Source organism: Anopheles marshallii, chromosome 2 (genome assembly GCF_943734725.1).
Source record: "Anopheles marshallii chromosome 2, idAnoMarsDA_429_01, whole genome shotgun sequence".
NCBI classification, from domain to species: Eukaryota; Metazoa; Arthropoda; class Insecta; order Diptera; family Culicidae; genus Anopheles; species Anopheles marshallii.
In genome coordinates this window covers 86,864,890-86,882,782 of record NC_071326.1, presented here as the reverse complement: position 1 = coordinate 86,882,782, position 17,893 = coordinate 86,864,890, and the positions used below count along the sequence as shown (strand labels likewise).

The following is a 17,893-nucleotide window of genomic DNA, read 5'->3' as shown; positions in this document are numbered from 1 at the left end:
TTCCCGTGCCTAATATTTCGATTTGTTTTTAGTAAATGCTGTACAGTAGAATAAATAACAATAGTTATTTATCCTTGTCTAAGTCTCTCTCTGCCTATCAGTTGAAATACTTGGAAGGTATCGAACAGAATTATAGAATATTAAACCAAAAAATAGGAAAAAATTAAAGTGTTTGCAAACTGAACCATTCACCCAAAGAACAAAATGAACAAACTTTCCCCAAAAAACTGAGAAAAAATGATAAAAGAAATTAAAAAAAAAAGATAAAAACCACCCCCAAAAATAAAGAGATGAAAGGTCACCTCGGTGAAAAGAGATAGTTGGGAAGGAGGGGTGGAATTAAAAAAAGGACAAGAGTTGATTGATGGAAAATTGTTTCATTGTGTTGCGTTTAATTGCACTGCATTTGTTTTGCTCTTGCGCTGCGGTACAAACACACACACACACACATTAAGCCCAAAATATCATCAGTCCGTTGTCTATAGCCAGGGCGATGTTTCTTGCGCATCATTCCTTTGAACCCATTTTCCCGCGGGTTAACATTTCAGGCACTAAAAACAGAAAAAAAAGCTCCAAAGAAGTAAAAACAATTGGCAAGAAATGAAAGAGCACAGGGTGAGACAAAATAAAAAAAAACAGCACGTATGAATGGTACAATTTTTGACCAATTTCCTCCAGTTGCTGAGAACCTTTTGGATGCACTTTCGTTTCTTCTTCAAAGTTTCGTTTTCACACTCGTGTGCGCACTCAGATTGACTGGCAGTACGACATCATTCGCTGCTCGCGGAGTAAAAACCTCGAAATAAACGAAAAAAGAAATGGGAGTACCAAAAAAAAACCGCGAACAAGCTGACATTGTGTTTGGGTGGCGCGTCCCCAACCCGTCCCACTATACCGGGCCGTTTATGGTGTGGTGATGTTTGAACGGATTTCGCCAGAACCGGGCGCACACACGCCGTTCTGTTGGCCACGATGCAACAAAATAATGTGGTTAAAGAACCAACAGGGGAGATAGCGAGCGTGGGAGATAATTTTCCGGTGGGAAAAACCAACGAACCGCAACGGGACCGCCCGGCCCGACCCGGAGGTACAAAGAGGAGACAGGGAGAGGTGACCAACCGGACACCGAATCACATTGTATTAAACAAAAAAACACACACACACCCACACATACACAGAGGCATGCAGAGAAATTGAGGCAGGATCAGGCACGGGAGGATGGCGATCAGATTTTTGTGTTAAAAAACAATCTGAGTTCGTTGTGCTTTTGCTGCCACCGCCCCGCCGCGCTTCAATCACCCAACAGAGAGTCCGAACGGATTTAATCGATGGGGTCCCATGTTTGCTCTTTTTCACGCCTTTTTTTTTTAAAAAAAAGCTTCCTAGTGAACCGGTGGGTGGTGTGAATTTTGGCAAATGGATGTTATTTTCCGAATTGTTTCAAAGCGGGAGAAGGAGTTTACAGTCATTTCCTGCTCTGGATAGTAATCATTTAAAAGTGTAAAGAAAAAACCGGTCCTTTCTAGGAACGGTCACTTCAATTCTTCGCTATTGAGCACTATTTGTATAAAAAAAAGTTAACTCGTATTACACATTATTACGTCCTTTTATTGTGATTTACCCACTCGCTTTCCGATTGCGAAAAGTTCATCAGGTTGACTAACCGAATTTCCCAAAATTCTTAATTAAACCTCACATTACTCTTCTTCTTCATCGCCACAACAACCTCAAGAGGTCTAGAGGCCTGCCATTTCTGGCTTTCTTTGACTTCTGGCTTTTCGGGGGATTGGTCCGGATGGGATTTTGGATCGGTCCTGCCGTGCGAAAAGACCGGCCCTGCTACGAACAGGTAGCAGGTCGATAGGATACAGGTCGATGCATAGTTCCAGATCTTCGGCCCCTTTGAGGACACTCCAGCTCCAGACTTCTTCGAGGACAGTCCAGCTTTCTTCCGAGTCTCCTTTGACGACGTGGTCTTAAGCGGTCCTACACTGAATACCGTAGGATCCGCCAATGGTTGTTGGTAACTTTGTTACTTGAAGTTCGGGACCCTGACCTGAAATGACCACTTAGTCCACTCTTCAGAAAAACCACCTGAATAAATGTAAGCAATTTTTCATGTCAAACTGTCAAAAAAGTTCCCACGGCTACTTGTCATTTTATTCTATATGCTTCGACCTGCATCGTATAGGGACTTTAATGAAGGTTAACAAACTGCTACTACGAAACACCGTCCAATATGTTTATATTCCACGCTTCATTACCCATCCATTCATAATGGTATTAATAGTTCTTAAATTTTTTTCTACACCCAACACCACACAAAGTTCCACCATCAAGGCCTCCATCGAACGATTTTAATCCTAAATGAGCAGCAATAAAAAAAAGTCTTCTTCTTACGCGCACGGTTTCCCAACCCACACGCAGAAATTGCTGGTCGCCTGCGAGGCCAAGGCAAGAATAGCTCAAGGTTAGGGACAGAGCAATAAGCCGTGTATATCGATCACTTTCGATCGGGCGAAGGAAGATTTATTGCCGCCTGGTGCCCCGACCAGGCCAAGACGATAGTGATTCTTGAGGGACCGAGCTTGTTTGTGATCTCGCGATACCAGTTGGACCACCAACGCTACCTTCCCGTAACAGTTTTAAGCATATGCATTGTTAAAGAATGTAGAGATATAATGTGAGGAACGGAAAGGCTATGTCGATAAGCGGATATATAAGGAAAGACATCTTAACGAACTTCAATAAAGGATAAGTTATTCAATTCTGAGGATAAAATATTTTCAACAAATCGGAGTTTTACATCTTTTTTTAGAATTAAATGTTGGTTTGAAATCTGCAGAATCTAAGAGACTAGAGAGACTCATCAAACAAACCGCAAGTCAAGTAGTACATAACACCAATTGGTTTCAATCTGCGACGTGATTCAACCAATGATTTCTGTATCACAACAACACAACCGATGGAGCCGAGGTTTATACAGAACACCCACGACAGAACGTTTTTCGATTGCTTCGATTGATGTAATGGAGATTCGTGTGCTACATGCAACAGGGTCTGTCCTTGTAAGGTATCTCAACAAGCTGACCCTCTGACTGACTACCTTCAATGCTGCGAACCGTTGACGTTCGTGTTCAGCTGCAGTTTATCAGTTCGAGTATCAACCCCCTAGAAGAAAATCGCTCCCACATGTGCCTGCCGTTCGTTGCCTTCTTACTGCCCCGCTGATGAATCATTTCCGAATCATCAGCGCAAAAACCATCATCACGCACGGTCTGCAGCGAAGAGAGGTCATCGTCATCGACATCCCACACGAAGCATCTCTTCTTCCTTCTACGTTCGAGGGGGGGGGGGGCCCTACTAGCAACTACGTCGACCATGACACCAATTTTGGATTTCTTTCACCTTTTCACCGCACCAGACTTTTGGTCGGGCTCATACACGGCCGAAACGGGTGGGCAACAAGTCTTGCGTACCGAGTGTGCCGCCCCGTAAGGTGGGAAGGCAAACGCTAGAGAAAGGCGAACGTCCGGTCTATTCCCATTCACGGTGCAGTGGTTCTACTGGCGACGGTTTTCCCATCCGCCTCGTGTGACCTAGTAGCTTTCTACGGTGTCCTTGCAGTGCTGGGAAACAAAAAAAAGGCTGAGCAGAACCGTACAGTGTGTGCATGCAAACCGAAAACGGTAGCATACCACCAGGCATTCGTTATGTCGGGCCCACCACCAGTGCGAACATGTCTCTTCCCGCTGGTGGCTGGACGAGTGGGAACGGCACCCCCAACTTTTCTGTCCCACAAAATGTTCTCACTCATCCGAGAGTCATCGTCTTCGGGCGTCCTTCTTTGCGCCGAAGCTTACTTTCGTCCGATTCAGCGTTTTGTGGCCCATTTTATCGGGGTTCGTTTTTTTTTTTGCCGTTTCCTTCCCATCGCAATGGAAAAACGACCCGCTCGGACTGGCGACGAACTCAAATGCTACGAGCAACCGGGAACTACTCCTCCCGAAGCAAGAGTCCAATGCCACTGTCGCACGCTCAGGGCAGGGGGAGAAAAAAAAACCATTGGACCTTGGCACTAGACGACGATTTCGATGGCTTTAACCTTGGTGAAAGCAAAACTGTCTGCGATCCAAAACGCGTGGCACGAGGTTAGGTTGGAAGGTGGCTGGAAGTTCCATTCATTTTTAGCCGATACGCGCCCGGTCACCATTTCTAGGGCAAAACGGTGTTCCACTCGGGCGGAACTAAAACTCGGCAAATCGGTGCTACGAATTGGACACGTCCAGTGAGAGTTTTTGCCAACAGGACAACGAAACGGTTAACTTTCCTTTATGCTCTCCAAAGCTCGTCTTGTCTCCTTTAACTTCCACCGGGTCATATCGGGGAGCACATGGATGCACGGCTTTAAGCTTAGGAATATACAGGAATATCAGCTCCAACTCAACGCCAACCACACAACGTGTGTTGAAATAGAACAGAAGGAAGAATTACGAGGCACAACAAGTAGTTGCAACAAGTCGTGTCGTCCCCCTTTCCACGTAGAATCAACGGTGCTATTGCCCACCTGTATGGGCCTGTGGTGAGCGTTACTGCCCCAAGCCTACCACCTTAGAGCATCCTCCCTCCTGTTCATGTTGCATTCCATCAGTTTTCGACTTCAATTATGCATCGGGAAAAAGCGCTACCACACCGGATACACCCCCCTAGATAGCTGGCCGCATCTGTCTAGCAGCACAGCCATTCACAGCCCCGACAGTCGCCGGAATCCGGACTCTGATCCGGAGTGGTAAAAGTGCTGACCTGCTTCAACAAAAAAAACACCCCTCGATCGACGGCCTTAGAGGTTCTAGCGCAACAACAGCCCTGAACTGTGCAACCGGTTTACGGATATGGCCACACACGGGTGGGGAGAGTTCCTTTCTTATTTCTTTCGATCTTAGCTCCGGTTTTGCAGATTACTTTATCGCTGTTACGTTCGCAGCCATGGCTGTGCTGTGGTAGACTTGTTTAACAACAATATGCACATATGGAAGCGCGTACGATGTAAAGCCAGTTTCGCACGGACAAATCCGTACGCATTAGCGCAGCAGTGCTGCTCAGAAGATTCGTTACCGGTTTTTTTTTAAGTTACAAGCCTTTTTACAGGAATTCTGACATACAAATGATGGAGACAAAGGGTTGCTACAGAACTCGTCCTAAGAACAATGTACATGTAGAGATACTGCCTTATGTGGTTTGTCACCTTATACCAGGGGTCGCCAAACTTTTCAGCCCGCGGGCTTTTCAACCAAACTTCAAAATTAAGTAGGCAATTAATCACCAATATTTATCATCATCAAACATAATTTTTAATCGACATTTTAAGCAAGCATCGTGTAAAATTTCGTACATTAATTTTGTATATTTTAACTCAACTCTTGAATCCGCCAGGTACGTAAACAGCCTGGCCGGATTTGGCATTCACTAAATTGTGCCCCCGAAGCACTAAAATTGTAAATTTTCCCGTACGTAGGATTGACTATCAAGCTACATAAAGTCACAGAAAGCCATAAATGGCAGGCCTCTCGACCGTTTGAGATTGTTGTATCAAAAAAGAAGAAGAAGAAGAAATTGTGCCCGTGACTCCAAAGCCAGCGTTTGCGATTCAGTAAAATGTGTTGTGTTTCACTATCAATCGCCCCCGTTTATCTTATAAGCTTACGCGATTCATTAAGTTGGGCTCATGATATTTTATCTGTTGCAAAACCCTGTATCTTGCGGGTAATTTACACATATGTTGCGCTCGAGATGACTTTTTCACATTTGATGGCATTAAATGCTACTAACTATTACAGAAATTAATATTTGAACAGTTGAAAAATATTACAACTTATTATTAGACATTTTCATTAAAATGGTAACATCAGCAATAGCGTCGCGGGCCGCGCTGGAGACGCTCGAGGGCCGTAGTTTGGAGACCCCTGCCTTATACGAACAACCAATATAGGGTTTCTTTGGACAAAAACAAAACTCCAACCGAGCAGGTCATCATCTCCGCCAATCGAGAGAACCACGGCAAAAAGAAACTGCATTTTCCAGCCATTATTAATGCCGTTAATGAATATTTCGCCCCAAAACAATCAGCACCGTACACGAATAAATTCTTTCCGTTCTATTTTTTGTGTATCCCCCTTATAGTGCACTCTTCAACGCCATCAATTAAAACAGAAACAAGACCGTATGGCTAACGGGGCAATATGAACGCAGGGACAGCGTTCACCCGGCCTGGTGCGCATCTCATCCTTCTTATGTTAATTTTGTCCACTTCGAGAAGGACACCCCGTGTAGTTGGTTCAGTTCCCCCCCCCCCTCCCTCCCCCCTGCCCAGCCATATGCTTAATCTCTCCGATGTCCGCTCGAAACGTTCACGGGGAACAAACAACGCGCAGAGATTTCGGGCAAAAGGGATGAAAATTTGCAACGCTTTTTAATTAATGAAACGTGATGCTTTGCGCAAAAGTTTTGCTTTTTCCCGGTACCTTCATTATAATACATGCATTATTATACACGCAAACCTCTAAAGCTTATTTGCAACGTTTCTGCCCTTTCACTCGCGCACCCGTATATATGCACTGCACATTTGTTACTGGTTTTATGATTCGAAACGCTAGTCGAATACTCTTTTTTTGAAGGGACGTTCGGTGTGTTTTGTTGGCGGTAGGGCAATTGCGTTTCCACGCGAAAACTGAAGCCACAATGTGCAACAATAACCGGAGGCTTACGCTTAATACCAACGTGTGCAGTTGTAAGGTGCGCGACATAATGCTGCGTCAGACGGAGAGTGCAGCATGCATGATGCAAAATACCCCCCACCGCCAATAAGGATAGTAAACTTTCCATCGCTGAATGCTTGGAATGCTCCACAGCACAACCCTGGCTGAACGACAGAACGCAATAAAAGACGAATCATTTGCTGCCCATTTGCCCAACCCGCCTCATCATTAGCGAGCATGAAGTTGTTACTTCTTCGTGTGTGCATGCAGGCGCTCGGCGCGGGGTTGGAAATTTCCAAGGGCGCCATCCCAATCGCACCCGTCAGATGTCTTCCAGGCGCGAGAAGAAAAAAAACCCGTCTTGTATCGGGGTATTCAGTTTCCACACATACCAAACAGTGAAACGGCGACAAAGGAACACGTTTTCCCGAATTTTCCCACGGGAGTGGTTTTTCGCTACGCCCGTCCGTACGCTTCAGCGTAGCGTTCCAGTTTCCAGCCAGCTCAGCGGCAGCTACGAACAGCGGCACCAAAGCGAACGGATAAGAACGAGCCGGAGATTCTGAGAAGGAAAAGCGCAAACGCATCGGAAGAAAACATCTGCGGCAATGAACCCACCGGAGGTAACATGAGTAGCGAATGGACCGGACCGACGTTCCCACATGCCGTTCACTAGAACTCTGAACTTTTGGTGGTCCGCGTAGTACCAAGGGGTTAGATCTTCTCCATCAACCGCGATTGGTTTTTCCACTTCCCTTCTGCCTCATTTCAACGATCATGATATTTCCCGACTCATGATAGACCGACGTATGTCTGTCAACGCAAGACTGCTATGATCGTCCACCAATCGATAGATCTGGAGACGGCGCGATCTTCAGTTTTTGTTACGCATCACCAACGTTGAAACCCCGTACAGAATACAGAGCAACGAACGAATTATACACGCTTCATCAAAAACAATATGTTGTTGCATACACCCAAACAGTGGGATCAATTCCTGTACAAGCTTTGTTCCTGTCAGAAGTCGCTCGGGCATCGTAAAATGAATATTCTCTAGGGAACACAATTTTAAACGAAAAAGAAACATGGATAACCTCAAACATATGGATTTTTTTTTCTTTTTAAATGATCAAACTTTTAAACAGTACATCAAACATCGCTCCATAGCGATCTTTTATGGCACCAATCTAAACATCGGCGAACTCAACGCAAAAGGAACAGTTTTATGGTAAGCTTGGTGATGCTAACGCTTCCTTTCCCGAGGTTGAAGGTTGATTTAGTCTTGAAGTTGAATTCACGAGCGAAGGGGTAGTAAAAAGAGAATGATAAAATAAAAAAACGATCGTCGCGCGAATGATTGATCGAGTGTTGGGCAAATACAACTCGTACCAATACCCGCTGGGAACCGATAAGAAGATTAGAAAGTTTTCAAACATTGCTCTGCAAGTCTTCCTATGCTTTCGTGAAGCTTATGGTGGCGCGCGAATAAAATACACTAAAGTCTCTCTAACCTGCAAGCTACAGGGACCGCTATCTTAGAGAGACTTGCAGCTTAGGGAAACAAACACACTTGGATGGTATACCATTTATGTATGGCAAAAGTCTTCAACCATACCCTGTAAACGCAGCCAAGACGAGCTTTAATTGGCAAACCCCAAAACACGACTACCTTAGGGTCGGGTCTATGAAAATGATGCGGCACCATTTGTTCCTTGGCAACAAACTGATGTGGTCTACAAATATCATAGTTGCAGCAACAAGCAACTCTTGTTATGTCAAATTGAAAAATGCCATTTTTCAAAAAAAAACATTGGCGTTTATTAGCCAGCCTGCTGCAATAGAATCATTAATAAAATCATTGCGGGAAGATTCGAACCTAAATTTCGAATGCTGCGGCAACACTCGAAAATGAAACAAATCGATTTGTTCCTCTTGCAACAAAAATCTTCCCGCAGCTTGAATTTGACATTTCGACCATATAATTTGGCAACAAAAGTAGAAACATCATGTGCAGCTTAGAGAATGCCATGTTAGGAAGACTTTGCAGCTTTGAGACACAAAAAAAATGTATGGAAAATGAAGGAACTGTCAAAAATGTTCATCTCAGGGCGACTTGCTATCTTTGAGAGACACTACCATAGAAACGCAGGAGAAGAAAATTATAACCCGAAAAACCCAACGCGATCTTTACTGACAGTGCAAGTGTACTAGCCGCTATTGAACAAGGACAAGTTAAAGACCCACATAACATTCAAGCAATAGAGACAATTCCTCACATCAATAATATTACATTTTGTTGGATTCCGAGCCACATTGGTATCACTGGAAATGAGATAGCAGACAAACTTGCTAACGAAGGTCGACTTTCAACATATCCCTGCACTTACACTATTTCTAGAAGAGACACTATGAAACAGGTAAAACATAATATTCTTTCACCTTGGCAAAGTAACTGGCAAAAAGATCAATCTGGCTTGTAAAGATTCATTAAAATCTCTACCCAACCCTGGGAGGACCTTAACAATAACAAGGACCAACAGGTTTTATCAAGATTACGTATTCTTCCTTTTCACACTATTTTTTCCCCTATTTTCGCCAGAGGTGAAAGAGACCCAGGAGGTCCAAAACCTCTTCAAAAATTCCAACAAAAAACAACTACCTTAGAGAGACTTGTATAACACTATCAACCGTGTATAGTGTTTAGATTATTGGACCAAGACATTTAAATTGGAGTCCAATATCTTCAGATTTTTCTTAACTAAAAAAAAATCCCTATTTGTATAAGACATTATAAAGGGAATTATGCCAGTATAAAGGAACTCACCTGCCGAACAGAGGATGCCACAGTGGCGACGACAGATCGGTCGTATCGTCGAGCCCGTTCGTGGTACTGCCCACCTCCGCCAGATCGTCCGTGTTTAGCAACCGTCGCTGTACGGCGGCCGGATCGAGCAGATGCAGCCCGGGTTTCACCTTCAGCTTCGCCTGCTGATGCATACCACCACTGCCACCGCTACCACCAGCACTGCCCGATTGCTGCTGCATAAGGTGATGCTGTTGCTGCTGTTGCTGAAGGAAGTTGTGCTGCTGCTGCTGCTGTTGCTGTTGCTGCTGCTGCTGTAGGAACATTTGTTGCTGTAGTTGTTCGTGCTGTTGCGCCGTGTACAGATCCATCCCGGGGATGGCCATCAGGTTGGCTAGCTTGCTGGAAGCGCTGGAACTGCCGGAACCACCACCGTTCGCACCGCCCGCACCGGAATGTTTGTGCAGTTGCTGCTGCTTCTCCGGTTGCAGCAAGTTCATCAGTGATTTGCACGTCACCCTTGGCTTCTGCTCTTCCTGGTGATGATGGTGCTGTTGCATCTGTTGCTGCAGGAGCTGCTGGTGCTGCTGTTGCTGCAGTTGGAGCTGCTGCAGCTGCGAATGCTGCTGCGGTTGGTTATGGTGATGGTGGTGCTGCTGCTGATGCTGTTGCTGGTGCTGCTGCTGGTGCAGCTGCTCCTTTTGGAGCTTCCGAGCGAGCTGCTGTTGCTGTTCGTGGAACTCCTGGAAGTTGGTGGGAAGATTGAAGAAGGAATTGGCCGCCGCCGAACCGAACATGCCCGCCGCGCCCAGATTTGCCTGATGCTGCAGCTGCTGCTGCTGTTGCTGCTGGTGGTGGTGCTGCTGTTGCTGTTGCAGTTTCGCCTTCTGCATTGCTGTGAGCTGCTGCCGGTGGGCACCAGCACCGGACGTATGCTGCTGCCGGCCGCCGGACGCTGCTGCAGCCGCTGCCGCTTGGTTCATTAGGTTGGCCATATTTTTGAAACCACTCGGGCTGAACGATTGCTGCTGCTGCTGCTGTTGGAGCTGCTGCTGATGTTGCTGCTGCTGCAGCATGGATTGGGCGGAGGTTCGCGAGCTTCCGGCACCGGTTCCTGCGTTTCCGCCACCGTACCGATTGCTGCTACCGTGCGTCATGGTGGGCGGTGTCATGAACTGAGGTATCGAGAGTGGATTGATCATGCCGGCCGCTGCTGCTGCCGCGGCGGCCGCAGCCGCCGCCTTCTTCTGCTGGTTTTGGAACATGTTTGCCGCTGCGGTGACCGCCGCCACGGAGCGCTGCTGCTCGAGCGTCTTCGGACCGATGACGGGTTTGCGGTCGACGTGGGCTGCTGCCGCGGCGGCCGCCGCCGCTGCAGCGGCTGCCTTCTTTTGTGCCGCTTCCTGCTGCTTCCGTTGCTGCAGGTTGGCGGTGGTCATCGCTTCCTGCAGCACGGCCAGCTCAAGCTGGCGCTTGTAGTCGAGCGGACTGGTCGCGGTGGCCGGTGGCAACCCGCAGAAGTCCTGGAACCGTGGACCCATAAACGGCAGCATGTCCGCCAGGCTGGTTCCACCTGCCCCGGCAGCGGCACCACCGACGGCGGCCGCAGCGGCAGCTACGGTAGCCGCCGATGCCGTGTTGGGCAGGTTCATCATCGCCTTCAGCAGATCCGGTGCAAACTGGCCCATCTGGCCGAGGTACGGTAACCAAAGCATCTGGTTGAACGCGGCCGTTGTGGCCGCATCGATATCGCCCGCCAGCCCGGACGCAAGAAGCGAACTCATCATCGGGTTCTGTTTGGCCGCCTGCGCCGACAGGGTCTGCTTCAGCGTCTCCAGAGGACTCGGCGGTGCTGGTGTGGCGGTGGCGGCATGGGACTTTTTGCTGGCAGCGGCCGCCGCTGCCGCCGCCGCCATTGCCACCGGCGTAGTGGGCGGTGTGGCGACCGACGCCGTTACATCCAGCGTACTCTTCGATTTGAACTTCACCAGCTCTTCCTGCGTTTGCAGGATGGTTTCCAGCTGCTGCAGTGAGATCACCAGAATGTCCGGATCTTGTAGAATGTTGGGAAACGCGAACGCTTCCGGAAGCCTTAGCTCGGGACGGGTCGTTAGAAGTAGCGGAATTTCACGCGCCGGTGACGCCAGCACCGCGTTCAATCGATCCTTTGGCACTAGTAACGGATCCGGCACCTTCCACGCGGGGTTACCGACCAGCAGGCGAAGCTGTGTGAGCGGATCGGGATCGTTGCCGGACGTTAGCATCTCCACCAGGCGGGCGGAGTCGTTGAGGTTGCTGTAAGCTGCGGCCGCGGCTGCTGCAGCAGCCGCCGCCGACTGCGTGGAAGCGGTGACCGAGGCGCCACTGCCGCCAGCCGCCATTGCGTTGATAAGCGAGGCGACACTTTGGCCGCTCGTGCTGGATGTCGTTGCGGCCGCCACCGTCGTTGCCATACCTCGCGGCTCTGCAGCTAGCGGCTTGCCAACACCACTGCTGTTCGGACGCTGCTGTGCCTCGGGATCGGTTTTGATGCGTTTCGCTTTCGGTTCACTCGCATCGTCGTGGGCAGTTACGCTGCCGCCACTACTGCACAAAGACGACGCAGTGGAGCAGGACGACAGCCGTTTCGCTTCCTCCGAACAACTCACCGTGGGGCTGGCAGACTTCCGGCACTTCCCCAGATCGAGCGGTTCCTTCTGCTGCAGTGTGCTGCCCGTTTTGGTCGTGGTCGTTGTCGCCACCGCGCTGCTGCTGGTGCTGGTGGCCGTGCTTGTTGTCGTGCTGGAACCACCACCACCAACTCCACCACCACCCCCCGACGAAGGGCGGCCACTTTTCGCCACACTCACGACCGCAGCGGCTGCCTGCGACATCAGCGCCTCTATTACGCTGGACGCCGCGGAACTCGCGCTGGACGCCGAGATGGATTTCGGCTGCAGAAACAGATCCGGCGACGGTGGTACCGCCGGCAGGCCGCTCGGTTGCGGGGACTGTATCGCATCGGAACTATGCGAGACGGGCCGCGGGGCCGGCGAGAGACTGCGCTTCCGACAGCTGAGATCCTTCGGCAGTTCCTCCTGGCACGAGTCGGGCGATATCACAATCGGAGCCTCCGCCGGCAGCTCCTTTGCCGAGGTGCTCACGGACGATGATGATTCGCTGTTGCCGCCGGCTCTGTCGCTTTCGGTCGGTTCGTTCACGACGTTAGTCGTCTCTCGGTTCACCTCTCTGTTGGCGGTGTTTGCGAAATAGGAACTCGCGTGCTCGCTCGCCTCCGTCAAATCCTTTATCGTTATGGACAGCTCGTCTTCCAGCGTGCTGGTTGAGGAGGAAGCCACCGATGAGGTGGTCGTTGTTGTTGTGGTTGCACCCTCACCCGCACTCGCCATCGACACAAGTTCCACCGTGCTGGCGCTTGGTTGCTGCTGCTGCTGCTGCGATTGCATGGCTGCACCCGTTCCGGACGATGCCGGCTGTGGCGCGAACGGATTCGGCAGCAGATCATCATCATCACCCACATCACCGCCATCGATTCCACCGCCACTGCCCCCACCACTACCGCCCCCACCACCGAACAGATCGCCCGTCAGACCCTCGATTTCGCCCGCCTCGTTGAACGACAGGCACTTGGGCGAGGTGCTGAGCGATTCGCCCAACCGGGAGATGATATCCGCAACCGGTTCCGGTTCCAGCAGCACATCATCATCATCGTCATCGTTGTAATCGTCCGCGATCGTGTAGATCGGGTTGGTGCTTTTCCCAACGGACAACGCAGCGGTGGTCGTTACACCCATCCCGCCCCCGTCGGCACGGCGCTGTTGCTCCACCAGCGAGTCGAGCAGTTCGGCGGCCCCGGTCATCGTAGTGTCGCCGCAGCCCGCTGCCGCCGCTGCCGCTGCCGCATTCAGCAAATCGTCCGCCGCTGTCCCGGTGTGTGCCGGCCCGCCAGATACCGCTGCCGACGCCGACGCTCCGCCTCCACCACCACCACCTGCCGCACCTACCCCACCACCACCGGCCGCCGCCTGCAGCTCCCCAATGCCTTCGATCAGATCACCAAAGTCCGCGCTCAGATGATGGTGGTGATGGTGCAAGTGATGATGATGATGGTGCAAATGGTGGTGTTCTTGTTGGTGTTGCTGCTGCTGTTGCTCCTGAAGATCCGAATTCTGCTGTGGCAGCGCGTGCTTCGGATCGTCATCGTCGAGCTCACTATCACTACTGATGGTGATGTGCGGTGGATGATGCACTTCCGCGTTGTTCTCGATGCAAGTCGATTTCGTCTTGCCCGCGTCACCGCCCGCACCCGCTACCACCCCCCCGGCGGTGGTGCTGGCGGTGGACGAGGCCGTCGTCGTAGTGGTTGTTCTTGCGAACGTCGTACCTACACAATCCGGGCCGATGATGGCATTCATTGTCGTCGTCGTCGAAGTCGTGGTACCATCGTCGTTATTCAGTCGTGTTCCTTTCGCATGGTCCTGCTGCTGCTGCTGGTGCTGCTGTCGTCCTTGCGATGCTGGTGTTGGTGTTGGCCGCTTCTCCTGCTGCTCGAGAACGCACACTTCATCGTCGTCAATCTCCACGACGGTGGGGCTGCTGCTCGTTCTCGTCGCCAATGGTGCATCGGCTGCAGCTGCAGCGGCAGCCGCCGCCACCGCGGCCGCTATCGCAGCCGCCAACGCACTACCACCGTCGCTCTCGTCCGCGTTGTTGTTGTTGATACCGTGGGCATCGTCGTGCTCGTGCGTTCGTCGTTCCCCAGCTTCCTTTCCGGCACCAACACTAACAGCGTGACCGTCGGCCACCGCCAGCTCGATGTCGTCTCCCGGCGATGGTCTTACCGCCGAATCGAAGCGAAGTGCATGGTGCAGGTGCATATGATGGTGATGGTGGTCCACGCCGAAGTTAGACCGACCACCACCTTCCACGCCGAGCAACTGCACATCGTCGTCGTCGTCGTCGTCGTCGTCGTCTACCATGGTGTGGTGTTGGTGCTGCTGATGATGATGATGATGATTCAGCCCAAGTTCATCCAGTGCAAGCAGACCCCGCGCCGCCCCACCGTCATCGTCCTCCTCCTCGTCCACGCTCAGGACGAGACTGCCGAGCGGACCCCCGTTCGGCGCATGCGCACCGATGTCGCTGCACCGATGCTGCTGTTGCACCGGGATGACGTTTGTTGGTATCTGTGACTCGATGCTCGTTCGGCGAGCTTTCATCTCCGACGACTTCTTCGCCATCGCAATCGGCCACTCCCGATCGGCTGTACGCGCTAGTGCTGCCAGCGTGGAACCATGCACATCATCGTCGTGCACTTCGTAATCATCGAGTATGGTACCACCGCCAACCGCCTTGCCACCTCCGCTACCGCCAACACCACCACCATCGTCATCATCATCATCATCGTCATCGTCCAGCTCCAGCAGCTCCAACTTATGCGATAGCTCGGTCTGCCGTTTATGGCTATTGCTTGTGTTCTCGAGTGTTCGTCCTTCTCCGCCGCCATTGCTATTACTACTACCAATAGTTTTGTTGATATTACCACCACTACTACTACTACTACTACCGCTACTGTTACCAATATTGTTACTACCGCTATTATTATTGCTACCATTGCTTCCCAGCAACAGCCTCGGGTAGAAGCCGGTTCCACCGTCCTCTTCCGCCTTCACCGCCATGTCTCCACTGGGGTCGCCACTAACGCTAGCGTGATTACCGTTGCTAATAATGTTGCTGTTCGCCGGGCTGGATTCGCTAAAACTACTGATATTGTGGTGACCGGTGCCGCTCCCACCACCCAACAGCTCACTTCTTCTGCTGGCCTGCAGCTTCTCCTGCAGCTCCTGCAGCTGCCTTTGCTGCTGCTCGTGATAGTTCCGGATCAGCTCCGCTATCGTTTCTTCGCGCTCGCGTTCCTCCGCCGCTGCCGCCGCCGCCGCTTCCTGTTCCGCCGATCGTAACCGGTCATGGTCATGGTACATCGCCGCCGCACGATCCTCGATCGTGGACGCTGCCGCAGCTGATTCACACTTCTCCTGCTTGACCCCGAGGCTGAACGTAACCTTTCGCTGCCCGGTTGCCACCAGCCTGCTGATGGTGCTGCAGCTAGTGCTGCTCCGACTTCCCCCACCACCAACACTATCCGCTCCCTCATCCTCCTCCTCCTCCTCCTCCTCCACCTGCTCTTCCTCCACCATCTGCTCGGCACATTCCGACGCGGCTCCTTCCGAAAGATGGCGCTTCTTTCGCTTCTTGCTCTTTTTATGCTTATGGTGGTGTTGTCTGTGCGCGGACTTGCCGGAAAGTTTGTACTTTGGTGACACGGATGAGGCGGACGCGGATAGGACGGACGTTCGACCACCACCGCAACTATCGCTCGCCGTTTCCTCCTCGCATCCACTCTCGGACCGGGGCGGCAGCAGGGAAAACATGACGGAGGAGCTCGTATCGGTGCGGGGTATCGCCCGCCAACTACCCGGCCCGGTACGGGTCAATCGTATACGGTTGCGCTTGTCGTAGTCCTCGCACCGGACCTCCACGATGCGCGTGTCCTCCTGCTTCACGAACAGAAAGATTGGATTTACCCTAGGAACTGTGGAGGCGGTGGCGTTGGAGGTGACCGTGCACGGTACGCTCGGTGACCGTTCCACCGTACCGGCAACCTGTGATGCCGCCGACGAGGACCTGCCCGACGAGGACATCTCCAACCCACCGTTCGACATGGCGGACGAGGAACGCGGCTGGGATGACTTTGGTGGTTTTTTCACCGTAAGCGCAGGAATGGCACGTTTTTTCGCACCCGGTCCGGATGCCATCGTTGCCGCAGGTTTGCCCACGGTTGCCTTGCACGTCAACTTCGGCTTTGGCTTCGGACGTACACGTGCGTTGAAGAAGATTTCCGGCAGACAGAGCGTGTCAATGATGCGATCGGTAAACTGTCTCCGCCGGTTGGACTTTCGGTGCTCCTTCGGTTCGAGCGGCAGAGGTAGTGGATCGTCCTTGTAGCCCGATCGCTTCGGGGCATGTCCCACCGTGGGGCGTGGAGTTCCAGCACTCGACGATGGGATTGCTCCCGATTCTACCAATTCCTGCTTGACCACGACCATTGTTGAAGGTAGTTTTGGCGGGTTGTCCACCGCCTCCGTACTGCTCTCGGTGGCTTCCGTCTTCACGGCAGACACCGGCCTTGACGTCATCGTTTCACAGGCCAGTGTCGCATCGGTTGGCTTACCCGACTGTTCACTTCCGCCGCCGGGTGACGCAGACGTGACGTTCCGCCGTCTCAGTATCAGCTTCGTGTCCTTCGATTCGCTGCACTCCCCTGCAACAACGTGTGCAACATAGTGCTGTCCTTGTCCGTTCTCGGTGCGATGTTTCTCCGATGTCACGCCACCGTCCACTTCCGGTTTCTCCCAACCAATGGTGGTGGTATCTAGTGAGGGTGTTTCGAAGCCGGAGTCCCGATCGGTGTTTGATTCGGTTGCCGCACCGAGTCCGATCTCACCGACCGTCCCACCGGCACCGTCACCCCCATCGTCCTGTCCAGCGATGGCGTCCAGTGCGCTTAGCACCAGCTCGCAGTTGAACTCCTCCGAACATCCGTCATCCTTTTCGGATGGCCCCACCGGTACCGACGACCCAGCGCCGGCCAGTGTGCCGTTGCTGGCCACGTTGATTATGTTGTTGTTGTGATTGATGTGCTTGTCGCCGGAACCGTTCTTGCGGTCCGGTTTGCCGGCTGGGGACACCACCGTAACACCGGAAATCGGTATGAGATCAGGAAGTGTTGTCGCCGCCGAACTGGCCGTATCGCCATTGCCGATCGCGGGCGACGATACAGTGCCGTGCGATGATGGCGGCGGTCCGCAACCGTCGGATGTTGAACCGTTGAATCCGAGCGATCGCCATTGGGGTGCACTAACCTCGGCGCTCATATCCGCGACCGGTGACCATTGCCCGTGTTTCCCTCGATCCAATTCACCTTCCTCATGGGGGGAATTAAAGCAGACAACAAAAAAAAAAAAAAAACAACACGAAACCAATAGACGGCCGAGAGAGAAAACGGCACGCACTCTTTACTCCCGCACTACGCACGCACCGATATGGGACACACTTTGGCGCGCCTACACACACTGCGATACGGGTTCGCCCGCTGCTCACACACACTCGCTTGCCGATCCGAACGCACGCACACACGGGCCGTAATACTTGTTTGCAGAATCAGCGAGAGCATCGCAATTCAATTTTCATGCTTAATTTTACCCATCACTACACTACTCGACTGGCACGACACACCAAATGCATTCGTTTGCTTTGAAATACTCTTGGCAAATTT

General features: G+C 51.6%; 1 protein-coding gene across 1 annotated transcript in view; it reads right to left on the bottom strand.

The window, feature by feature from the left end:
• Nucleotides 1–17,492, bottom strand: part of LOC128706913 (serine-rich adhesin for platelets-like) — a 31,223-nt gene extending 13,731 nt beyond the window's left edge. Inside the window, exon 1 of the mRNA XM_053801855.1 lies at nucleotides 9,580–17,492. Coding sequence (XP_053657830.1) covers nucleotides 9,580–17,492 — 7,913 coding nt within the window. The remainder of the gene's footprint in view (nucleotides 1–9,579) is intronic.
• Nucleotides 17,493–17,893: the final 401 nt, after the last annotated feature.